The following is a 25,647-nucleotide window of genomic DNA, read 5'->3' on the forward strand; positions in this document are numbered from 1 at the left end:
CTATAAAAAGCACGACCAGTCATTTTAGCCGGCCCGGCTAAAGTAACTGGATGGCCTACCTGCCTGTCAGCCTTCCATCTGTGCACAAACTTATCTCGTGCCCTCATTGGTCATGTGCGCGTTCGTGTGTGTTGGAGGAGGGGCTCTGTAAGGAAGTCACTTAGCACTTCGGGATTTGAATTCGAATATGAAGTGCTTTATAAATGGAACCCATTATTATTATTATTAAGTCTGAAGGAAGGGGCAGATTTTTTACGGTTGTGTATTTTCAAATTCTAGCGCACTCGAGCTGGTTTCTCCATTCTTACCCACCCCACCTTTAAAGTTCGACTTTACTCTCAAAAAGCAATTCAATTAAATCTTCATAATTTTCCCATCTAGTAAACGACCCTTACTTTATCATTTTAACAAAGAGCTATGAATTCTGTTTTCATGCTCTCCAAAAAACTTTAGTAAAAAATTAAAATATGTCAGAAATGTAGCGTTTGGATGTCAACATGTCACCTGATTGAAATGAACATGAAAGATAATGCTTCTGTCTCAGCTGCTTCCACACAGATGTATGTCTTATTTTATTCCAAATAGAGCATGAAGACACATGTTGAGAATATATATATATAAAGCTTGTGTAAAATACATCATCTGTGAGGGAACTATTACCCGTTAGTAAAATAACACCGACAGCTTTTGCATTCTTTATTATTAAATTGTCTACCAACATAGTAAAATAAGTTATACATCTGGCCATCAAATTTCACATTTCCTTTACAGTCGGCTCTGAAGCAACAGCTTGGGGAAATTATGGTTGTTCCTGAAATGCTAGAAGCTTAACACCTTCCTTTTTCTCCGTTCTTAAAATAATTTCCACAGGAAATGACATTTAAAAAATGGACCCTTAAAAATCATCGTTATATATATTTTTTAAAAGAACACAAATGAAAATAATCTGGCATATAATGAATTATTATTGCACAAAAAGCAGTTTAGAAAAGTGGCAACCCTTTTTAAATCATTGACTTCAGACACATAATTATTGATGCTTTCATTTAGGGACCATATTCTTTCTTTTTTAATAAACAAAATTGCAGCTTTTATTTTATAACTGAAATATGAAAAATACCATGACCTTAGTTCAGACTGGATCTTGTTGTTAAAGTGATGCATTCTGGGTAAAGTCCTCTGCCGTGGCTGCTGGCGTGTTTAAGGCTTGACCGTGGGTGGTCTGGAGTCCTGAGGGGCCGCCTGTCGGGGGCCGCTTTGCGAGTTGTGGAGGGCGTCGGGGTGGGGGGGGCCATACGCATCACCGTGTGCAGGGTGGGGGGGGCCGGGGGGCAGGTTCATCGGGGGGCCGGGGGGCAGGTTCATCGGGGGGCCGGGGTGGTCCCGAGGTCCTGGGTAGCGCATGTCAGGGGGGCCGGGGTGGTCCCGAGGTCCTGGGTAGCGCATGTCAGGAGGGAAGGGCGGACGAGGTCCCATTGGTCCACGGACACCTGCACAGAAACATGAGAAAAGATGATGTCATCAGGAGGGACACAACATCATGAGTGTGTGTTCATTTGTATAAGTCTACAGAGGTAGGGACTGATCAACTGAAAGGGTATGAAGAAAAGACACTACCTGATTTCCAAGTTATCTTTTCAATGTAGCCTACAACATATATTATTTTGGAAATGTAGTTATTAATGACTTTATTACAGTTTAAAACCAGCACATCCTGTCAGTGTGTGCTGCACTCTTGTGGCGTACTATCAATGCTCTGAAAAAACTAAAAAGTTCAGTACATGATGGGCAGAGCTGCAACAACTAGTCAACTGAGAAATCAGTCAGTGTTAAGGAAAAATTAATATTTTGATGATTGATTCATGTATAAGAAGTTTTTCATGTAGAGATCACCCTTTTCTCCGTATTATACAACATTAAACTGAATATGGTGAGGGGTTTTAACTGAGAAAAATCTAAATGTAAAGGCATTACTTTGAACTGCAATTACGTTTTTTACTACTTGATTAAAAAATGACTTGAATGACATTTTACCATTTGATTTATCTAGAAAATAATCAGTAGATGAATCGACAATAGGGTCAAGTCCATCTACATACAAACAGAAACTCCAAACTCCCAGCACTCCAGTTAAACCATAAACAGATCATAATAGCGTACCAGGGGGCATCGGCCCGTAGTGATGAGGTGGAAGGGGACGGAAGTGTGGCGGTAGGGGGCCCCGAGGATCCATCATGTGTCCGGGGCCCGGCCGCGGGGGGAACGCATGTCCGTTGGCGGGTCGAGGTCCATACTCTCCTCCCATTGGTCCAGGCAGAGGCATACCTGGGTGCCCATTGGCTGGGAGTGGAGGCCCGTGAAGGTGAGGCGGGACATTGGGAGGAAGGGGGCCGTGAGGGCCTGGAGGGAGGTGGTAGGGGCCGGGCCGGGGGCCTCTGTACGGGCCGGGAGGAGGCAGGCGGCCGTGGGGTCCTGGAGGGAGGAGGGGGTCATGGGGGCCGGGGGGGCCGCCTGGGACCAGGGGCCCTGGAGAGTCTCTAATCGGAGACGCAAGGAAGGATCCAGGTCCCTGAAGAAGACGAAGATAGTGAGTGAGTTCAAATGCAGGCAGTGAGACGTTGGTGGTGCTCGTGAGTGAGTGTATGTGGATTAGGACTTTAGTCATGCAGTGAAGAGATCCACAAACCACACACCACGGATCAAATCACATGACCCTAACCTCTAGGGCTGCACCGGATCATTTGAAGCTTCAATTCAAACATTGATACTCGGATTCAGAGTCAACATTCATGCTGCGCTCTTTCTCTTTCTCTGCATGTCTATTCATTCTGTTAAGATTGGGCTAAACTAATATCTCATTAGCATAACGATATTTGTAGAAATAGATTCCAGTGGTTGCTGCTTAGGTTAAATCATTTCTAAAACATGTTATTAGCTAATGAAATATTCTGACCAAACTAACAAGCTATATTCAATGAAGAATGACGATTGAATAAAAACATATTTTTTAGTATTTTTAGGAGGACAGACATTCTTCATCCGAAAACCTCAATAGAAGCTTCATATGTTAATGAAAAAGATATTCGGCACAGCAGTAGTAACCTCACACCATGATTATTTGGATTACAAATCAAACCGCCTTCACAAAAACCCGACCTCTGACACACAACTTTCAACAACCCAAATATTAGACTCGATGAGAACATTCTTAGTTCCTCTCCGTGCTGTGAGGACAGAGGAAACCACACTCAGCCCAAACAGTTAAGCCCCAGTGAAGCACAACGCCTTCAATCTCCCCAGATGCAGTTTTCGGGGGGGCGGAGCCTCTATACTCACTGGCTCTGGGCTCTCTGTGGAGGCCGCAGCCTCCGCCTCTGCTTTAATCTGAGGATCTACTGCCTGTGTCTGTTTCAGAGCAAGGACACACACATGTGGGTAGGAGCTTCAGCCCTTCAGAGGCAGTGAGGGAAGGTAACACGTAAAAATGATCAGATTTAATTAGGAATTAAAAAAACGTACCGACACATCCATGTTGGTGGGTGATGAGCTGCGGGGGCCCATCATGTCTGAAAGAGGAGAAACAGCACAGGGTGAGTAAGAGGGTTCAGAGATGATGGTGAAATATTGGAAATAGAGAGACTGTAGGCGACTTACCCATCCCCGGGATGTGTTTGTTTTCAGCGTATCGGCCGTGTGGGTCTGAGGGAGGTCGTGGACCTGAGGGGAAGAGAAAAGAAAACGCATGATGAACTAAATCCCTCAAGACTGTCCCAGTAGCTCAAGTCCAGGGAGGACACGGGGACAAACGAGCAGGAAACTCAATATAACCGGAGCAGAGATTGGTCATCTCTACCTCATGAGGACAATAGACAGAGGAACAAAGCATTCTTGATGAATTTAAAGCCCCTAAAAACATGGTTTCTAATTGAACTGAGATACGGGATTGTCCCACTCTCAATAGTTTTAAAGGTCAACTCAAAGAATGGTTGAGAAACACACAGACGTGCAATCACCGCTAAATGCACTTTAACACAGGGGTATCTCCTCTTGCACTTTATATGTCGTAGCTGCTACATTGTACTACCTTGTGGTAAATACTTGTATGCTGCTCATGCTCTTTCTGCATATCATGTATTTATTTTTGCTATGTATATAAATGTCATGTTCTTAAATGTTGTATGTGACGGACTACGGATGGAAATGAGCTCAAAGCTAAAATCCGGCATGTTTACATTTGAAGCATTATTTGTTTAAAGTCTTCATCAATGTGCACTGTCCCCGTTCAAATAAACGATTAAATGAAAATGAATTATCTGTAATTATTTACTCGAGTAAAAATGTAGAAGAACACATCACTATTTGTAGTTTTCTTACGATGAGAAATTGTGTTTTAAAGGGCTTTAAAGATCAAAAGGTGAAGAACATTTTAACAGCAACACCAAAAGAAATTATTCAACTTAAAGAAACAGGAAGCAGGAAGTAGAGGGTTGAAGAAAGAGGAACCAGGAAGTAACACACTGACATGAAGGAAATAAAAAGGGAGAAATGAAGAAGGTGCAAGTTCTGAAGAGGAGATGAAGTCAGGTGTGCAAAAGGAGGAAGACTCAAGGAAACAAAGGTGGTGGTGGAGGGATGAAGTCCAACCGAGGCGAGGACAAAGAGGGTAATCCAGTGGGACTCACCATACGGGTCAACTCTTCGCCCCACTGGGGCAGAAGGAGGGCGCCTGGGACCCTCTATCATTATAGGAGGGGAGGGTGCACCCCCACTCACAGGAGAGGGCCCGTATGAATCACCTGTTATGATCAAACCATCCGTTTACTAATAGTAAGAAACAGCTGACAATATATTACATTAATGCAGAGACGGGGTCCTCATTTCAGGCTCTGTGTGAGGTACATTCAAACACCTCCTCATTAACACGCAGGATATTATTAGAAAGCAGCCTCCTGTTCTCAGAGCTCTGAAGGATGACCTGATGGAGAGGAAGCAGCAGGAGAAGCTGTGTGTCCCGGTTACCTTGGCGAGGGCCGGCATGCTGTCCAGAGTTTGGTCTGAAGAGAGGGGCGCGGCGCTCGTTCAGCTGAGAGGTGAGAACTCCCAGTCTGTTAGAGAACACAGAGAGAGGAGACGCTTAGATGCAAATAAGGTCAATCATACATCAAGTTACTCATCTGCCCAACAACAGTCAATACAATTCTCAACACTATTAACAATACTTCATTCATAATGAAATGAGAAGACGAGAGAAATAAAAGTAAATTATCTTATTTGAGGAGATGTTTGCCACTCGATCAATTGTTTTAAATATTTTTTTACTTTCTACCGATATGTCATAATTAGGGATGCTCCGATGAGGGTTTTTGGGGCCGATCGCCGCTCACCGGAATCAGTATTAGCCGATACCGATGGAGTGGGCCTATGGGGATCTTCCATTTAAAGTGATGTTTAAAACTCGGGGCTCATTTTTATATTGCTTCAGTCTATAATCGTAACGGATCGAAAAGTTCAGATTCATTTTTCAATACATGATGCGCTTCCACAAACAGCCAACATAATTATTACATTCAAATGAAGTACATTATTCAAGTTTACATTAACTTTGGATAATAACACGGGAGAAATGAGCAGAAGCGCTCTCTTTTCCTCTCTCCCCCTCTCTCTCTCTCTCTCTCTCTCCCTCCCCTGACAACCTGTCAGTATCTCATGCAGCTCACTGATCCAGTAATGAGTGACCCGACAGGGAAGAATAAACATATTTATAACTAGTTTAGCTTGTTCCAGAGGTAGATAAAATAGTTAAGTGTGTTAGGTCTAACTCTTAGTGTGTGTGTTGCTCCTCTCACCGGTCCGTCACAGCGGGTGGAGCTGCAGGATTTCTGCTTCACACACGTTGCATACCGCTATTTTATTGTCTTTTTCGGACACCTTAAAATACTGCCAGACTGGTGAAGCCATTTTAGCGAGCTTGTTTTGCCGCGCACAGAGAAAAGAGTCATGTATTTTACGTCATGTGATTGGCCCTCCCGATCGGCATTTATAGAGAGCACCGATTGATCGGCAGAGAGTGAATATCGGCCGATATCGATCGGCGGCCTATCGATCGGAGCATCCCTAGTCATAATGGTGCAAAAGGATCAATTGAGACTGTGTTCTAAATTGTATTTAGTATAACCTTAAAATACAAAAGAATACTTTGGAGTGCCAACACTCACTTTTCCCGGAGCTTTGATGATTCGAGCTTCTCTTGATTGAGAGCTCGCTCTGCATTACGAGCATTTACCTGCAAAGATATTCAAGAATTAGAGTGCAACTAGAATCTGAATGCTTCCATTAATAATAATCAATCTTAAACAGGCTAAAAATATCCATTTATAGCCTATTAGCATTCGGGTATACGTTGTGCCACTTTGTGCAACCTACCCAGTTTGAGTGAGTTTTGTTTTCCTGTTCTTTAACCTAGAAAATAAAGATAGCAGAAAATAACTTTTAGTCAGCGACCAGGAAGGTGTTTCTCTGTCCTTGCTCATTTCAAAATGAACACCTACCTGCTCCTTATAGACCTCCTCCGTCTTCTTCATCTGCTCCTCCATCTCATTGATGCGGTGCCGTAAGATTTTCACCTGCTCCTCCGCCTCCACAGCTTTCCCCCCCACCTCGGTCAGCTGACTCTCTTTGCTGCGTCGCTCCAACTCTTCCTTCGTTAGTCTCCTGTGAATCCACGGAAACAAAGATTCTCCAAATGCTCTCCATTTCAAAGACTCTTGCTATTATTCAGGAAACAGTTATGCTGAAACCGTGTATAGCAGAATGTCTACACTGTGTAACGGTAGCTAATCACAAAGTGAAGATGGGTTGTTTCACTTACTGCTGCAAAGCGTTTTCCTTCTGCTGATACATCTCAACCATGATTTCGTTTTTCTGCTGGAGGATCTTGAACTGGTTTTCTACATGGCTCTTATCGCTTTTGAGGGTTGCAATTGAATGCTCCAGCTCCTGGTGTTGTTCTGTTGGAAAACACAAACGTATGTTAAGAGAGAGACACGTAGAAGGTAGAGTTGTTCCATTACCCAAACCAGTGTTGGAAATGCCACCAAATAATGTAAGAAGCTAACAAAGGAGACATCTGGCTACAATCTGTATGTATTTGTCCATGTTTTCAGGTGCAGGGTATATGCAGGAATCCTGAAGTCAAATGTAAGACCTTTTAAGACCTTTTTTAAGACCCTTTCCATACATTTTAAGACCTCATCGCCACTTGGAGTTGTAACCGGTTACATTGGCGACACACTTTACCTCACATTGACTATATACAGTATTGATTGTACTTCCTCCTTATCTTCCAACCATTTGGACGCAGACTTGCATTTCCCCATAACGATGTTGTTTAACAACCGGCGTAAACGGACCTTCGCACGCTATCAAGCAGTGAGCGTGCGATGTCCTGTTCAGATGACGTCAAATCCAACGGGATGCCATAAATAAACTACACAGAATCACACTACACACCTACGCAATGATTACATTCAGGCAAACTGTAGAATACAACCTCTTTGGACAATTTATATACTTATTGAAAACAAGCTACAACATTTAATACCTTGGAAAATGCTGTTTATTACTTTTTAATAGCCTTCATTTTCGTTAAATTGATTTATCAACTTTTAATACTTTTTAAGACCCCGCGGACACCCTGACAAACGTATGTTAAGAGAGAGACACGTAGAAGGTAGAGTTGTTCCATTACCCAAACCAGTGTTGGAAATGCCACCAAATAATGTAAGAAGCTAACAAAGGAGACATCTGGCTATAATCTGTATGCATTTGTCCATGTTTTCAGGTGTTTAATCAGAAAAAGGAGAGGAGAAAGGAGAAAAAAATACAAGAAAGCCTTATTCTAAGTCGACAAGTGCATAATGCAATTTTCCCCCAAAACATTTAATAAGAAACACGACCGACTTACCTTCCAGAGACTTTCTCGTCTTTTCTTCAGTCAGTAGTTTGGTCATGAAGCGATCTCGCTCTTCTTCGATTACAGTGAGAGTGGTCTGGACCTGGAGAGGAATTATCCAACATTATAAAAGCAGATTACAATGTTAATTATTATTATTCATCTTTGATTCATAACTATGGTTGGTCATCTTACCCGGGAAACATCCATCATCTGTTTGATCCTGTTTGTTATGGCGGTCTTCTTGTCTGAGGAAGACCCTGAAAGAACATTAATCGTTAAGTACGAAGCTGAACACAAGTGCATTACTCCTACATATAACTAGTGACAGAGTTGAACTAACCAGGTGCTACTTCACCATTGGCTAAAACTTTTGTGTCACCTTTTTGTGAATCACAAGCGTCCAGGTCCGCCAGAAGTTCGGACAGCACCTGTGAGCGGAGACATGGGGTAAGTTGATGCATTTTTAGGAATTACATCAGATATCCAAGAACAATAGTGACAGTAGGAAACAATTCTGACCTCCACGTTGTGATCCTTAAGGACCACTGAGTCCTCCAGCTCTTTCTGAGACTTCTGGTAGACTTTAATCTTCTCGTTCAGCTCCTTGTGTTTTTCCTCCCAGCTCTTAATGGTTGTCTTCAGCTGGAAGAATGAATGAAAAAAAGTTTGCATCTAAATCCTATCATGTTTCTTTGACAGTGGAAATCAGATGACCGTTGACCAACAAAACAAAAGTTACCAATAACTACTTTAACAACCGATTGTCTTACGGTTTTATTTTCTTCTTTTAGTGCCGTGTAATCTTTCTCGAGACATTTGCGCTGAACGTTTCGGGCATCTTCACGGATCTTGGCCTCGTCCAGGAGAACGGTAGTCTGTGGCAAATACACGCAGTCATAATGAGAATATGAAACAACAAGCCTTGTATGATTTTGCAGAAGATTAGGGGACGACTTGTACCTTAGCGAGAGCTTCCTGAGCCTTCTTCCTGCTGAGCTGTAGCTTCTCGTTTGACCTCTCCAATTTCTCGATCTGTTAAAGAAAGCGGTAAGTATTATGAATCTGAGATCGCAGCAAAAATAAATAACAGGAAGGACAAAAGATTAAACAATTACCCTGGTGCTGTTTTGCAGAGAGTTTGACCTCTCGTTTTCCAGTAGTTTTGCATATTTCTTCTTTTCTTCAAAAATCTGTTCGTTCCGTGTTTCTGACTCCAAAACTTTACTCTGAAAAAGATAACGAGAGAAAACGCTACTGACAGTTCTAAAAACAGAAGCTATAGAGTGCCACAGTGTCCTGAAACCCGGAAGTAAGTTAGCATTTTACCACTTCCGGTTCCTTCGCCAAAAAGCAACGGGATTTCTCCGTAGGATTTTGGAAAATATCTGGAAATAAGGTCTGTGGTTGAGACACATTTAAGAGACGGATCACGTTTTTGACTAATGAAGCTCAGCGCAAGTTCAACCAGGAAGACCTTCTTTACTCATTAATTTACTATTTCTATTTTTACTCACTCCTCAGCTCAACCAATCACTTCGCTCTATTCTCACAAGCCTATCATAGCGCTCCGCTAAACCTTTTAAATCTGCTCTCCCCTCTGACAGCTGTCATTTCAGGCGACTTCACACAACCCCCCTCCACCCCTTTTCACCTCCTGTCTCTCTGAATCCAGGGTCAAGCTAAGCCACTCCCCTTCAGACCGAACCCAACTATCCATTCACCACCACCAGTGTCTAGACCCCAGGGGGGTTTCATCGGATCGGTTCTCCCCGCCCGAATGATACTCCTGCACAACGGGGCCTAATCGCCAAAACGTCATTACATTCATTTGTGTATTCCTGGCAATAAATATGTATTCTTACATCAAAACCGTCTCTCCTGATTGAATAGAAGTTGTCGAGGCCGTTGTACGTCATTACACCGAACACGTAAACACTCCCGCTAAGTTTGTTTTCCTCCGTGTTCTGCTTGAAAGCAAGTACCTGCCTCCTGCAAACTGTTAAAAAAACGCTTCAACTTGTACAATTTAGAATCTGTAGTTTTTAAAATATGGATCTTAAGTTGGCGTGACATTGAAGCAGCGACCCTGCTGTAGTTCGTTTATAGCATAACGTTAGCATTAAATAAATCTGGTGACTAGATTTATGATTAGAAAATTATAAAAGTAGGGTAGACATGTGGGGATTATCCGGCTGAACAAAACGTGATCCGTCTCTAAAATGCGTGTCAACCACAGACCTTATTTCCAGCTATTTTCTAAAATCCTATGGAGAAATTGCATTGCTATTTTGTCGAAGGAACCGGGTTTTAGGACGCGTCACTGTAGCACTCTATTCTACTTTAAGCTAAACACAGAATGCAAATATACAAACACCAAAAGTATCTTTAGCGCTTACCTGTAGGTTTTGCATCTTTTTCATTGTAGAACTAACGGTTTCCTTCGACTGTTTTTGACTTTCTTTCAGGTGTTCAGTCTTCAAAAGAAAAAAAACAATTTAGAAAGTTCAGAAATAAATGAGAAGACGTATATATTTTGAAAAGTATCTCATTAATATTTGATCACATTTTCTTGTAGCTCACCTGTTTCTGAAGATCAGCCATATGGGCGATGGCCTCATTCTTCTCCTTTTTGAACGCCAACATTTGCTCTGTCAGCTTCTTCTCATCCACTGTGTCAACAAAAGTGAAACAAAAAGTAAACAAACTGCTAGATTTGACACTTCTGCCTTTTTATGTGATGTGATGTTAGAAAAAGTAAAAACTTACCAAGGTATTCTCTCTTCTTCACCTAAAATGTTTAGCAAAGCAAAAAGTAAAGATCAGTTGGATGTCTAACCAACACAGTTTGAAAAAGATACAATGTTTATGTACATGCAGTAATGTAGCTTTATCACGTCGGGTAAAGTGTATAAATTATCCAGAAATGAAACGTATTATATGTCAACCTCAAAATGATGGGTAATTACGATGAGCGATAAAAAAGGGTCCAATACTAACATTTCAATGCATTATGAATCAAATCCTAATCAAGCTTAAACAAATACAACATCTTTCATTCGAGCAGCGGTAATGTTCCAACACTTACTGCCAACACGGTCCTCCAGATGAAGAGGATGAAGGTCACTACTCCAACCAAAGCAGTGATGATGACAGCTTGCCAAGGACAACCGAAAAAGGTTTCCCCTGGCTTCCACTCTTCTGGCAGTAATGAAATCACCTGAAGACACACAAACACATCTAAGATTGGATTGGGAGTGGGACATGGTCAGGAATAATGAAATAAAACTGGATAGATAGCAGATCTATGGCTTCAGACATGAGGGGGATGTATTGGTGTGCCCCTCTTGCTGTGTTTGGATGTGAACAGTGTTATGACAAGCTAAAAATAGAGACAGAAGACAAGTCAATATTTGTCAAAGCACAGCAAGACACTTCAAATCTACATCAGGTAAGGCTTAAAGTAACTTACTATATTTACACGTACCCCTAGACTGAGATATTGAGATTCATTAACTGAAATCTGATTAACAAAATGAATTAATGACTGATCTTATCACGCAACAAAGAGGAAAAGCTAATCAAGATATCAGAGCATTACCATACAATACTAATAAAACCAAGCCTAATGCAACAAACAGAAATGTTTTAAAAGCACACAACCCAAGAGCAGCAACAGCCATACGGTTGCAAAACTAATCTGCTCTTTTACAAGTATCCTGCCGCTTACACAACCACAATCGTGTTTAATCCCGTAGAAAACATGTTTTTTTACACAAAAATGGAGGGATTATTGTGTTTTGCACTATAAAAGGCAGCAATGCAGTGCTTTATTCAGACATAAACTATTTACTACTACAAGCCTGGTGTTGTATAGAATAAGTCAACATACAATGGCAACAGAATTGTATCAGTAGCCAAAATGGACCATGATTTGGGTTTTCATTACTGTCCAGTCATGCCAAATAACCCTGAATATTGGATTAACAGCAAAGAAACCTTTGAACTGAGCATGTGGCAGCTCAGAGAGGAACACACGCACACACTATGGCTTCAATGAAACAAAGGGATTAACAATAAATTAAACTACACTGCCTGGAAAGAAAAACATGCTCTTTTCAACCAGCTTCATTTCAGAAGTCGACTTTCTAATAGCAATGCACAGAGACAGGACTGCAACCATTTTAAGATTAATTCAAAATCTAATCTCCAGAGAAAAAAACAATAAAAACTAATTTGGGAGTTAAAGATCTTCCGTCAACATCTAAGAGGAGAATCCTATGGTGAGTAACATGTTTGGTGAGTAAACTTAGAAGTAGTTAGCTTGCAAGTCGATGAGAATCAGCCATACGCTCATTAACACGTCAGCAGGCCATGGTAGCATAATAAACATACATACACAGAGTGCGTCAGTCTTTCACTTACATGTTGAAGCTCCTTAAGAAACATCATGTAAACATGCTCCGGTGCCATTACAGGTCGGGTTAATGGATCACTCTCCATGCTAGTTTTTTAAAAAACAAAACGGAACTAGCACCAGGAACGTTGTGCTAGTTTGACAGATATTAGCTTGCTAGCACGTAAGCTAAATAAACCGTGCAGTTAAACTGACGTTAGCCGTTAACGGGTTAGCCTTTGCGTGAGGATGAATTCAATAAACGTGAAACAAACACCCACAATGTTAGATGGATATTTGAGAAGGTTACTTGGCAAAAACGGTTGGCTAAAGGTTATAACAGATGAGTCGTCGTATTCCATTCACTAATGAAAAACAAGCAGGACAAGCAGGAGACGTTAGCTGAGCTGGAGCTTTAAAACACGCATTACATTTTAAACAAAAACAAGAGATTAAGAACCAAAATTAATGCAGGCACAGACTACAACTTGTGTCTGCCTTTTTGTGCCAAAATAAGGCAGTCAGTTGTAATAGTAGCCAGCTGAGCACCGGCTGTGTTGAACTTCAGCCTACACCGCGACAGTCAACAAGAAGACAGGGGGAGGGCCCTGCGACGTTCAGGGAGAATCGGAAATGTGACCCTTTACTTGATCTGCACGCATGATGTGGAAGTGCTGGAGGATCCCAGTTAAAATGATTTAGGAGCAATAGGTCAGTAATGGATGGTGTGATGTATTGACGACATTTACTCAAGTACTGTACTTAAGTACGATTTTGGGGTACTGATACCAGTTGGGGCATATCATAGGCCAGTAATATATATATATTATTTTCTACTTTTGTTAAAAAAGACATTTTAGTTTTTTGTATTCATACATATGGATATGGACTGCTATAAATACTAATGTTTAATACACTGTTTTCATGTATGTATACTTCTATTTCTCTATTTATCTCATTCCATTATCTAACATTGCATATATTTCTCTTTTATTATATGTGTGCAATTGCTAACAGTATATAGTCTTACCTCAATAGCCCACTCTGCAATTTTATTCTTCGTTATAGAAAGGATGCAGCCCAGGTAAACAATCCCAGTGGAGAATAATCCCACTCCATCTTCTTTGGGAATTTCAGGCACTGGTTCCATGGGGTCCAAAGATCCTGATGAAACAAAATGTTGTCAGTTCTGTGTTTTAGGCAGACAAAGTGAATAATACTACATTACAGTTAGTCATCTCAAGCAATTAAAATGGTTAAAAGTATCATGTAATTATGAAACAATTCTGCAAAATACAGGTGAAGAAAAACTCAAAAATACTTATTTATGAACAGGTTTACTTTTTCTGATCAGGGCAAAAACAATTGGTGATCTTTGAAATAAATGTGGGAGAGGGCATGACCAAAAGAAGTACAAGTTATCTTTATATCCAAGTAGAAAAACCTCCATCATGGAAAGCAAGAAGGCGTCTTTTGTAGCATACAGTAAGTAACATTTTGCAGACAGATCAATAAACTTAATATAAATAAGACAATATTATGTCATTCAGATAACCAACCTGAGGGCGAGTGCTCCACCTCGACACCGAGGCCCAGGTCTAAGGGGTTTTCCAGAGTGGCTTGAGGAACTTTAGGCAGCTCGTCTGATGCACTGAAGCTCAGCTGATTGTCTTTGTTTTTGTTAAAGTGTCCGCCATCCTCCTCCACACTGAGCTCCGGTCCACGGTGCACCTCTTCCAGAACCGTTGGCTCGTCTTCACTCACAGCTGGCTTTTCCTCCTGATCTGTGACTGTGAGGTTGTCCTCACTCTTGGCCTCAGGGACGCTGACAACGCTGTTTTCTTCAACAATGACAGGTTGGTCATCTTTTACCTTTAATATGTGCTCATCTATGACAAAACATTGAAAAAAACAAGAAAAGAGGAGCAATTAGGGATTAGTGAAGGGGGTAATATCCAGGTCTGTCTTAAAAGTATTAGGTTAAAAAGGATCGTAGACTTTGTTTGTTTTCTTTTGTGAGGTGTTAGCTTGCCAACAACTAATCAAACATATTTGGTCAAATAAAAACCGGTGTGGTCTATTGCTTTTTAAGGAGCAGGGTATTTGTTTAGTAGGAGGTTCATGTGACTATAATTGTAAGAGAACTCATTGAACTGTAAGGTGAGCAGATTTAGGGACCGCACATAGACAAATGTCTTGACATTTACAGACAAAGGACAAAGGTCGTTGTGGATAAAAATTGCATAATTACATACTATCGTCCACACAGAGTCCACTTTTACAACACGGCAGAGTGCACTTTGTAGGACAGAAGTAGAGGGGGAAAAAAGTGTGAGACTGTAAGACGGAGCATGTATTTTATTAATTTAGTGTTGTGTGCAGTTTGAAAAAAAAAAATCACAATTGTTCACTTTTGATGTTAGGTGTTAAATGCAATCCCTTTAAATAGGACGAAGGTGTTATATCTCGAAACAAGATACTGGTCTGAACGGTGCATAAAAGGTGTCACAGTGTCAAATTCTGACATAAGCTGATGCAACTCCCTTTACCTGTGTATGAAAAGCCCAAATCAGAAGTTTAGAACATAAAAATAAACGTACCTTTATCATTATCTGATGAAGCCAGAGGCGTGCTGTCACTGACTGTTGAATACTTCTGTCGTAGGGCGAATGCGAGCTCCTGGAAGTCATCCAGGATTTCAGTTTCGTCGTCGGTACTACTTTTGTCTGTATGTTCGACATAGTTGCGTTTTGCTTGGCGGCCATCCAGCATGTTCTCAATCTCGTCCAGGATGGAGTTCTCCGAGGCTTCCAGGATGCCCTCGAGGACATTTTCAATATCTTGTGTGGTTCCTGTGTGTGAGAGACGACTGACCTGCATCTCCGAGTCCAAGTCAGAGAACATGACCTCCACTCTGAAGAGATGCCTGAGGCCGAGCAGCTTTTGGAACCGCTCCATTTTCTCTTCTGAGAAATGGTATCTGAGCAGAGTCAGTCTCATGACGCTGTCGCTGTATTCCGGCTCTGGAGTTGACACTGTGGGCAGAGCAGCTTCAGGTGAGGGTTCGTCAGAGGTATCTGATTTTGAGAAGGAAAGAGCATTTTCATCTTCAAGCAATTCTTGTTTCTGCTCCGCTTTCTCTTTCTCATCATTCAACTCCTCTGTAAGATCTTCCTCTTGAATCTCCGGTTCCTCCACAGATAATTCTGGTTCACTGTCATTACTGTTTGAATCACTCATTAACTGTATGTCATGAGGTCGAGTGTCATCTACTGTCTTTTCATCTTTTATATCTGAATTATTTGATTGTATCTCCTCTGTGAACGTGTCTTGATGTGTTTCGATTTCAGGTAATTTATGATCCGTCACAGTTGCCTTTTCATCCATATTATTTTCTACATCATCATCAGCCTCATGTATAAAGCCCTCATCATCATCATCATCGACCTCTTCCTCTTCTTCCCCTTTGTGCTCAATGGGTTCCTCTGATGTTTCATTATCAGAGTTTTGGGTATCATCGGGAATGGCAGCGGTTTCATCTTCTGATTCCGGATCTACGGATCTTGTTTCTACTTGATGGTGAATCGGCTCATCAGTTGGTTTTAAAGTTTCCTCCGGAGCGTCCTCAGGTTCGATCACTTCTCCCTCATCGTCATCATCATCATCATCATCATCACCATGATCCACCAAGTCTGCCTCGATGTTCTCTGGCTCTTGTTGTGATTCTACAGATAGCGGTTCTTCTTCTGCAGCTTTTTCAGCTGCATCAAGGGGTGTTGGTGGAGTCTCTTCTACCTCATCCTCATCATCATCGTCTTCTTCCGAGGTCAAATCTGCTGCTGTCCTCTCTCCACCGGTGACGACTGAAAAAACGGCCTCCCCGATAGATGTCCACATGTTCTTCTTCTCCGCAGCGTCCTGTTTAACTTCCTGTGTAGTTGGAGGAATTGCCTGCTTTTTGAGGGAATCCGATGCTGGTGTGTTTACGTTTTCTTCAGAGAAAGACAGCAATGGAATTTCTTCTTTCACATCAATGTCATCTTCGGGAGGATTCTCAACAAATTCACCCTCTTCCTCTTCATATGGGGTTACACTCCGGGTGATTTCATCATCAGAGGCAACAGCATCGAAAGTTGTTCCGAAGGTAGTTTTTAACTTAGGGATTTGCACTCCTTCAGAAATCGTGACTGGTTCGTTTTCTGGAACAATATCTTGTTTGGGTAAAGATTTCTCTTCATGTTTGGTGGCTTTATCTTTGGTTTCACTCCTTCTAAACACAACCTTTTCAAGAACTGACTTGAATGCACGTTCTTTCTTCACTTCTGTGTGTTCTGCTGGGCTTTCAGGAGCATCAGGAGTAGCTTCAGTTTCAGACTCTTCTTCTTCTTCTGTAGAAGGTGATTCAGTTGCCACGTCAAGTTCAGGTAAGGAGGCACTTTCATCATCTGGGACTACATCAAGATCTTCAGAGTCATCATGATTCTCAGTTTGTTTTTCACTCTCAGTTTCCTCCTCTTCTGATGGCTGTGTTTCTTTCTGCACGTCCTCTGCTAGTACGATTTGGTCAGATGTTCCCTTATTTTCACCGTCATTATCCTCCGGTAAAGAGTCCAACAGTAAATCTACATCGTAAGTGTCAAAGTTATCAAATCCGGTTTCAAAACAGACAAAATCTGTTTCCTGAAAAGAAAAGAAAAACAATTTAAATGACCAAATATACATGGGTTTGTAGGTGTATGTTGAAAGTTTAAAATTCTATTTTATTTTTGGCAAAAAGTTTATACCTCTGCTGGAACTTCATATTCTTTCCCAGTGTAAACGTGGTTAACTGTAATAAGGTTGTCTGGGAAATAACCAAAGTGACTTCCAACCTATTGAAAGATATAAGAAAAACATGTTGAGTACCATGAATACAAAGCAAAACCTTGTTATCGAATTTGAAAAAAATATAAACCAGAGTATACGTACACTTCCAGCCCATATACCGGGCCTTTCACCCGACAGTTTGTAGTAAACATAGACTGTTTCTGATTTCTTGAACGTCAGGAACCGACAGTCTGGGCCCGTGAAATCTTTCAGAGCTTTTCCCCGAACCAGGAGCACTGCAAAAGAAATGTAATGTCAATCTAAAACAACAAATTATAATATTACAAGTCATGTTGACACATTTATATGGCTTGTTTTGTCAACCCAATAGACCAAAATGATATGTGTGGTTTTAATGTAATAGAAGATTAACAAAACAGCACATATTCTCCTTAGCTGGAACACATTAATTTGCTCTTAAATGACTGCATGTCAATACTTTGCTCAACATGCCTCTGGAAGAACTAAAACCAAATTATAAAAGATTTGTATTCCGTCTGTAGTCCGGTTTGGTATTGTTTTAAAACATCGGAGTAGAAAAGTAACTAACGTTCTTGTTGCGTGTCTCTTATCTTTACTGTTGTATGACTAAAAACTAGCTTCTCCTCATTAGTAGCCAATACAACAGTTCTTATCCATCATCCCTCTTCAACCCTCTGGTGATAATTACAGGTAAATATTGTCTGTACAACAACTGCTCTCTTAATGTCCCCTCAGGCTTTACTGTAGGTTGGCCTACATTTAGTTAGCAATGCAAAATGTGATTGATAGACCACCTCAGTTAACATTAAATAATAAGAGAGACCCTACCATAATGTTGATTTAAGTGTTATGATAGAAGAGGCTTATTGAGAACCAACAATGTTATTACTAAATCAATTTTAACATGGTTGTTCTCGCACTGCAGTTGAATCATCTCCTATTTGCTTTTGCCCGCTCGTGTTTTCTTTAAATGTATAGCTTGTCGAGCAATGTAATATGTTTTTGACTATTGTAGCTACATGTTGTTTATATTTCTATCATGCTAGCAAGCATAACAGCAATTGGAAACTAGCCTTTTACTGTAGCTTACTTGGGTGCCTTTACATTTGATTGAATGGTGATTAAGTAACAATTTTCACTACACTGTTAAAAAGACATTGAACCGATATCACCTTGACTAACGTTACATATACTGTAAAGAGTGAGCTACTTCAGCTACGCAGTCTGGAGTAACATTAGTCTGTGTTCAAGTAACAATATGTAAGAGGAGAGAAGATAAAGATAACAATAGAAAACATTAGCTTTTGCCCAAAGCCGGCCGGTGGCTAATTAGCTGCTAACGTTAGCCTCTAAACACAGGGCAGGCCGGAGCTGCCAGGCAACCGGCCAACATAACGGGAATAACCCCTTCCAAAGCTAATAACTTATGTTAACATTAGCTTGCCCTGATTTCAATGAGCAGCACACATCTACACCGCATCTGAACTACAACAGAAGGTTACACAGGTCGCGAATATCGACTGGCAACAGGTCGAGAGATAAGGCGCAGTTTATGGCTAGCTGCAGGGATGTGGGAAGATTGCATCCTTGATGTAGTAACAACAAGCCAGCAAACTTACTGCTGCACTCCTCATCGGCGCATCTTTTCAGGTCGGAGAACCTCTTCTCCAAGGCCGCAGTTGAAATAAAATTAAATAAAAGTAATAAAAATCCCTGTCGATAAAAGTGTTTTGCTGCCATGTTGGCAGTTTGTGTTGCCTGGCTGACTCCGCTGCTGCTGGAGGAGCCGACACGTCAGCAGAGATCCGGCTGGGTGTAGCACGGATAGGTTTACACAGGATATAAGGTTGTGATCTGGCTGCTTCATGTGACTGTGGGAAGAAACCTCAAACCAGTGCAAAGATGAAGAGAGAAACTGCTAAATAAATCAGTTTCATCATTTGGTTTATGCAGTTCGTTCTGGAATCATCAAATACGTTAACAAGGACAACACAAATAAAAACAAAAAGAGATTACAAATCTGAAATATTCACTCAGAGGATTATGAGCTCCATTGTAATGACATTTAATCTCCCCAGAGCCATTTTTAAGCACATGTAGTTAAGCCCTATGCACCGAAAATGGGATAAAAGAAAGAAATACGCCTATTAATGTTTTTCAAGTTTGTAGTAGAAGTAAATGGACTTGCAGCAAACAGAAAAACATAATGCTATGTAATGTCAATGATGTCAAAATGTAGCCAACCATTCTTATTTAACACAATGAAACATAGATAAGTAAGATAAAATAAGTATGGAATAATTGAGCATATATTGACAATACAGAGGCAAATAATAAGAACATCACAAAACAAAAGACACACAATAGGTAATAGGTTATTATTTTATAAAAACATCATAAAAACAACAAGGCTTTCACAAATATCAATGAAACAAGTACAAATGTTCACTGAAGCCCAATTTCAACACATATCCTCTGAAGTTTAGCTATAATCAAACTAATTCATTGTATTGTGAACTATGTAATTTGTTGACACAATGAAGAAATAATGAAAATATGGCATTAATAAAACAATATGGGAACCCCTTAGAAAAACAGAAACCTTTTTATAAATGTATTACTTAATTACACATATTTAGTATTTTTGTTTTCATTTTGTTACCATATTCCACATATTTAGCATGAAAGAGAACGTCTCCTTCAATTTGACAACTATCTCTGTGTACCTGCTTTACTCCAGTAAACTGGGAGTCAATAAACCTCACTTGACCTTAAATTGGCTAAGTAATAAAAAGAAGCGTAGAAGAAGAATCTCTTTGCTCCGCCTCTTCCGGTCACAGCAGCCAATAAGCGTGCAGCTTTGCTTTTTCACTTCCGTAGCAGCTACAGTCTTGAAACGTCCTGAAAGCATTGTTAACAACATGTGGAAGACACATTAATCAAGAGGCAAAAACACAGTATAACATTAATTTTTCAAAGACTCAAACTCGGAATAGAAGCTGTCCATTGGATTATATCGTTAGCTCGCCGATGCAGGTTACGTTAGCCTTTCATTTAGCTTTGTTTACCTTCAGAAACATCGTTACCGCTCATCAGGTAGGAGCTGATTTGTTTTTAAAGAGAACAGGGTACATGTATTTAACAGTAATATGTGTAGCTTTGTCGGTGAATATTTCCCTTTCAAAACTATGCTGAGAAAGCTAACCATCTAGGTGAGCCTCAAACTACATTGTTAATTTAAATTAATTGAAGACTTAAAGGTCATAACACATTTCTACCAATGATGTCAAAGTGTTTGTCCATCTGTAATCACGTCTGTCTGCTTAATAAAGAAGTGGTTGACTGCAAAGCTATTCTGGAGCTATTGTTTATTATAATATAATTGTTAATGTAATCAAGCAAAACATGTCAATGCATGTTCTGTCTTTTCAAGTTTGATACTTGCTGCTTTTCCTTGTCTTGCACTAAAGTAAATTCAATATAGCCTATTGGGGATTTAGGTTAATTAAACCTATAAAGCTTTTGAAGACATGATTGATATTTTTCACCTTTTTCTGATATTTTAAAGGATAAAAAGATTATTTGATGGATCGAGAAAATATATTTGAAAGATTTATCAATAATAAAAAATATGGTTCAGACATGCCTTAGGACATTTGTCAATGTTAATGTCTTGTAAGGGAGTTGTGTGCTTTACACAACTTTTCTTCTCCCTGCAGCTGGACACCATACAGTGAGCATCAGAGAAAGTGATAAACGGCAGCTGTACCTGAGTCTGACTGCTGGGCTCATTATGGATGACTTGGATAGAGAGCTACTGGCTGTCAAAGACTTGGAGGATGACAATGATTCCTTTGACGACAATGATTCCTTTGACGACAATTCTTCAAAAGTATCAACAAAATCAAAGCTCCCTCTGGTTAATCTCGACATGCATGCAGGTGAGAATATATCTACCAAAATTGAACCTATTAGAGATAAACTGATAAATTGTTATCATTGTATCTGCCAATATTTTTTTTATTGTTCACATATTGTTTTCAGTACATCTATATTTTGGCAAATTAATAATATAATTAAACAATTACAGAAAAGATATGTTTAATTTAATCTAGAAATAATATCTTAATTTAATGGATTGTGTCAGCCTAAAAATATCCTGTATATCTGTCGAGCTGTAGAACCGGAGTTAATTATCTTATAAGTGCATTAATGTTATTTAATAATAACTTGTTTTTTTATCTTAAGAGCCACCTAGGGAAACTGGGTTTCACCGGAGTACCAGAGTGTGTCTGGAGCACATCAGAGACGCCCTGCTGCATCACAGATGGCAAGAGGCCGCAGAATATATGGCGTGTTACCCACAGATGTTAGAAGATACAACCAATGGCCCAGCTCAGTCATATAAGGAGGTAGGTTTGGTTTTGTCTGGATGTTTCAGAATCAGAAAACCTTTATTCGTCCCAAAGTAGAGACATTTACAACATCACAGGAGCAATATAGGGATAAAAGGCAGATCAAAATGCCAAAGGAAAAGTCATGCAGATAGTATTTCTACAGGACAGCATGCCTCATGTTCTCCAAAGTTTCCACTAAAGCCCTGTTTCTTTAAACTAGTGAAGGGGAGATTACCTTTATGAAGCATTGATTCTTTCCAGCCAATTGTTCATTCCTTCAGGCTTCAGGTGCACACAAACCCCTGTGTTGTTCAAAGACCGTAAAACAGACAGATATGTTACACATGTTCTGCATTAGTGATATACTGTAGTTTGTGCCAGTAAAGTCTTAGTAATAATGACAGTCAAAAAAAGTGGAAGGTTGCAGTTAACAGGGCAGAGGGCAGGGAGCTGTTTCTGGAAACAGTTAAATGTAGAGGGCAGATTTGTTTTATTCAAAAACAATAACTTCTCAATTCTCCTACGGCTATGTGCTTCATCAATGGTGTCATCTTCACAATACAAGCATTAACAAACGCTCTAAAGCCTTTCATAAGTATCAGTTATGTTAACAATTATAAATCACTGTAATCAAGTCGTTGATATTAACATTCTTTTTCCACCCTAGCTTATTTGGAGAATCAGCGCTGAGATCCTTCACCATCACCCCAAATCAAAGTTGGAAGACTACAACAACATCTATGAAAGAATGAAGCACTCAGGAGTTAGACATTACCTGATGGTAAGTGAGCTCTTAGACCTGACTGCAAAATGCACACACTTCTTTTTTGAAAACATGTATCGACCTTCTTCCTGTGTGTCTCTAGATCTGCCTGGAGCATTCGTTCCACCTGCTGCTGAACGGCCACATCGAAGAGGCAAAGCGCCAGCTGTCTGTCACTGAGAGCTGGAGGTACGGGAAGGAGTCAGCCGCTCAGTTTCAGAGGACCAAACTGATCCAGGCCTACAAGAGTTTACTGGATTATATCATCTGGTGTGACAAAAAGTTTACTCACTCCTCCACTGGTAAGCTGATACACAGTTAACACCCAGCATCTCTTATTTACCCGTCTCAGTTACGCAGACATGCAGCAAGCGCTTGTGTGATGTCACACTGCCACCTACAGGCCAGCCTCGGTAACTACTGAGAACAAAATAGGTTATAGGAACCTATTTGTTTCTGAAAAATCTCTTTACTGTTGCTGTAAACTGATCCTACTGTTTCAGAACATTCCGATCCCACTGACAACCAAGACATACACAACTACTTCAGAACGGCCTCTGTGAATCTAAAGGAGATTTTGAAAAATCCTGGCATCTGGGATCCCTTCATACTGGGTTACGTTGAGGTAAGAACATTCCCAACTGCCTTTTTTATCAAATCAATATTTATTAAATATCACAAGATGAAACACAATTAATCAGAAACAAATCGTATGATAATGCATTAAACATTTAAGCCATTTTTTCTTAAATTTCAGGCCAAATGCAAGAAACATTTCCAAACTGTTTTATTTTGGCAGATGTTGGAGTTCTACGAGGATCACGAGGAGGCTTTGAAAGTCCTGAATGATTACGCATATGACAACAGTTTTCCACCTAATCCCAACGCGCATGTCTATCTGTATCAATACTTAAAGCGATGCGATACTGCAGAGAAGAAACTGATGAAAGTATTGAAGGTATAACTGTATATTACAATTATTTATACTGATGTTATAATGAAAGACATTAAACTGTGAATATCCATGTAAAACAGCCTGCACCTTACAATGTTAACTTTGTAAAACTGGAACTTGTAAGATTCTCAGTAAGCCCACAAACTTATACTGTGTCTATTGCATCCTAAAGACTTATCTTCCTCACATCATAGGTCCTCCATGTGTTGGTCCCAAGCCATGAGTTGATGTTGGAGTACAGCTCTTTCCTGCTTCAGTCAGGTAAAAGCAGATTGGATCCTGAATTAAAAAGAACAACTTAAAAGTCTTACCATATAATCAATGATTCATATAATTTGTTTTCAATTAAGTGATGTCTTATTTGAAACTTTAGGATGCTTATTGTTTTTAAGATGACAAAACATTTGAGTAGTTTCAATAAAATGGTGTTTGTGATTATCTCTCGATAATGATACTTCCCCCCCCCCCCCCACAGAGAAAAGCAGTGACCTCCAGAAAGCTTTAGGAGTTGTTCTGGAGATGCTGGACTTTGCCTGCTGGAGGAGCAACCTGGACGTGTGGAAGCGTTTAGAGGCCATTATTCAGAAACTACAGCTAAAGTACGTTGAAAATGTTTGGAAAATTGTAGGCTCTGTTTGTAAAAGACTGCCATTTTTTTTTATCTGTCACATATTCTTGTTTCTGTATATATTTGTGTATTCAAACAGAAAATTATTTGTGTATTAAAACAGAAAAGACTGGAAGGACGTTGTCTTCACAAAAATGGCTGAAAGACAGGGCTGGTGGCCCGCGCTGCACTTCACAAACTTCCACGCCAGTAAAGACTCTGAGGAGAACCCAGAGCTCATGCAAGTGAAGGCACCGCTGACAAAGACCCTTTGCCCAGGTAAGAAGGTGTTAATCACGTAGTTAGATCTGTACTGGTGCTAATAGCACTGTGGCACCATTGTGAACACTCAGCTGCTGTGAAAAATGTGGAATTCTTAATAAATATTGAATTTTTTTATTTTTTTCTTACAGACCTGACGCTCAAATACACAGATTGGCAGGCAATCAACGGAAAGTGACCTTCAGAGAACAATTAACCAGTGTCTTTACAATTTCACGAGATGCTGTCGGAGAAACGAATAGTCGTTAATAATAATAATTTACTCAAGGTTAAGTGACACATGCGTATATTTTCCTCTTTTAAACCTTGTTCCTTCTATGCCCACTATGTGGAGCTCTTTCTCTGTTTTTGTGCATCCAGTATCTGGAGGGCATGACCACCTATTTTTGGTTCATGTTAGTTTCGTGGTTTCTGTGCACATATTAATGGAGTCTCATTCTGCCCTCAGCTGACCTATGGCCGCTTTACAGAGGTGCTTTAAGGTCACAAATGTGTGTACTTAATAGACAACCTAAAAGGATTTTCTTTCTGTCAAGCCATGCTCATGTCAGAAAAATCTAAACGGAGCAACATAATGTGCAGAATTTAAGAAAGGATACATAACATTGACATGTGTTTACTACCTTCTTTAGTCCTTTTTACTCAAATGTGAGAGGTGCCTTCACTAAAAGATCATTATTGAATTGTGGTCAGCTTGCATATGTGCTTGTTTTTTGCACACATATAGTACATGCAGTGTTGTCAAGATTCATTTTACATTGAAGTTTGTACATGCTGGTAGCATCTATTTCTGTACCGAGGAGAGGCTTTGTATGTTTCAGGATCGGCCTGTGTTTACTCTCCTTTAAACTGAACCACAAAATAAAGTCCTGCATCCAGCAGCACGCCAATTTAATAAGTGAAAGTGTTTGTAATGATTCTGTTTCGGCTTGCCACAATGTTGGCCATGCAGCAACTCAGTGAGCCGTACTGTGTGTGTGTGTGTGTGTGTTGCTTTGCAGTCATTACATAAACCAAAGCCCAGAGCACTTGCCCGACCACAGGAGCAGCTGCAGAAGGGATCTGGGAATACATAACATGTCGTTTGAAAATTCAAAACTCGCGCAGCAGTAAAGAGGACGGAGTTAGGAGCTGATCGCTGCTCTGGATTGTGTCCTGGTTGTGACCTTTTTAAAGCATGTTGTTCCCCTGGGCTCTGAATCGTTTAATCACCTCCACAGATGCTCTCAGTTCAGACGCTCTCTGCTCTGTTCTCTGTCATTGGCTCTGCTGGGGTTTTGGTTTCTTCCTCAGGGGCATCCTGACAGTTTGGAGGTTGTTTTTTGTGTTAAGGGATTCAACATGGAGACCCTCTCATCAAATAACTTCCATCACTTTTAAGTTTGATACCTGCCATGTTCTCTCTCCAAATCTGTCAAAAAAGGACCTGATTTGTTAGGTATATGTTA

General features: G+C 40.4%; 2 protein-coding genes across 3 annotated transcripts; one reads left to right on the plus strand and one right to left on the minus strand.

Moving 5' to 3' along the window:
* Window positions 1-682: 682 nt before the first annotated feature.
* On the minus strand, window positions 683-19,012 carry mia3 (MIA SH3 domain ER export factor 3). The gene is made up of 29 exons (XM_034135524.1): window positions 18,815-19,012; window positions 17,316-17,449; window positions 17,132-17,218; window positions 14,948-17,027; window positions 13,907-14,236; window positions 13,378-13,511; window positions 11,040-11,171; window positions 10,721-10,742; window positions 10,535-10,623; window positions 10,351-10,428; window positions 9,070-9,180; window positions 8,915-8,986; window positions 8,725-8,829; window positions 8,474-8,596; window positions 8,295-8,382; window positions 8,147-8,211; window positions 7,964-8,054; window positions 6,869-7,007; window positions 6,549-6,711; window positions 6,424-6,459; window positions 6,216-6,283; window positions 5,020-5,105; window positions 4,683-4,796; window positions 3,655-3,717; window positions 3,520-3,566; window positions 3,337-3,405; window positions 2,161-2,569; window positions 1,421-1,490; window positions 683-1,354 (listed from the first exon to the last, which is right to left on the minus strand). Exons 1-29 carry the CDS (start codon window positions 18,933-18,935, stop codon window positions 1,201-1,203), a joined length of 5,280 nt encoding a protein of 1,759 aa, XP_033991415.1. The 5' UTR covers window positions 18,936-19,012; the 3' UTR covers window positions 683-1,200.
* A 569-nt stretch (window positions 19,013-19,581) lies between these two features.
* taf1a (TATA box binding protein (TBP)-associated factor, RNA polymerase I, A) lies at window positions 19,582-25,097 on the plus strand. Of its 2 annotated transcripts, none has more exons than XM_034135546.1 (11): window positions 19,582-20,407; window positions 20,915-21,136; window positions 21,444-21,607; window positions 22,260-22,373; window positions 22,459-22,657; window positions 22,859-22,980; window positions 23,155-23,313; window positions 23,505-23,571; window positions 23,786-23,909; window positions 24,042-24,196; window positions 24,331-25,097. In XM_034135546.1, the coding sequence occupies exons 2-11, from the start codon at window positions 20,989-20,991 to the stop codon at window positions 24,375-24,377; spliced, it is 1,299 nt and encodes a 432-aa protein (XP_033991437.1). In that variant the 5' UTR covers window positions 19,582-20,407; window positions 20,915-20,988; the 3' UTR covers window positions 24,378-25,097. The 2 variants fall into 2 exon arrangements, with proteins under 2 accessions (XP_033991437.1, XP_033991436.1); XM_034135545.1 differs by having other exon boundaries at window positions 19,582-20,291.
* Window positions 25,098-25,647: the final 550 nt, after the last annotated feature.

Source organism: Trematomus bernacchii, unplaced genomic scaffold (assembly GCF_902827165.1).
Source record: "Trematomus bernacchii unplaced genomic scaffold, fTreBer1.1, whole genome shotgun sequence".
NCBI lineage: Eukaryota > Metazoa > Chordata > Actinopteri > Perciformes > Nototheniidae > Trematomus > Trematomus bernacchii.

Coding starts and splice junctions, on each gene's coding strand:
- mia3 (XM_034135524.1), bottom strand. CDS start 18,935: ATGGCAGCAAAACACTTTTATCGACAGGGATTTTTATTACTTTTATTT. Junction 11,172..13,377: donor TTGCAGAGTGGGCTATTGAG/GTAAGACTATAT, acceptor GTGTGTCTTCAG/GTGATTTCATTACTGCCAGA. Junction 8,055..8,146: donor AGATGATGGATGTTTCCCGG/GTAAGATGACCA, acceptor ATTCCTCTCCAG/GTCCAGACCACTCTCACTGT.
- taf1a (XM_034135546.1), top strand. CDS start 20,989: ATGGATGACTTGGATAGAGAGCTACTGGCTGTCAAAGACTTGGAGGAT. Junction 21,137..21,443: donor TAATCTCGACATGCATGCAG/GTGAGAATATAT, acceptor TTTTATCTTAAG/AGCCACCTAGGGAAACTGGG. Junction 23,572..23,785: donor CTCTTTCCTGCTTCAGTCAG/GTAAAAGCAGAT, acceptor CCCCCCCCACAG/AGAAAAGCAGTGACCTCCAG.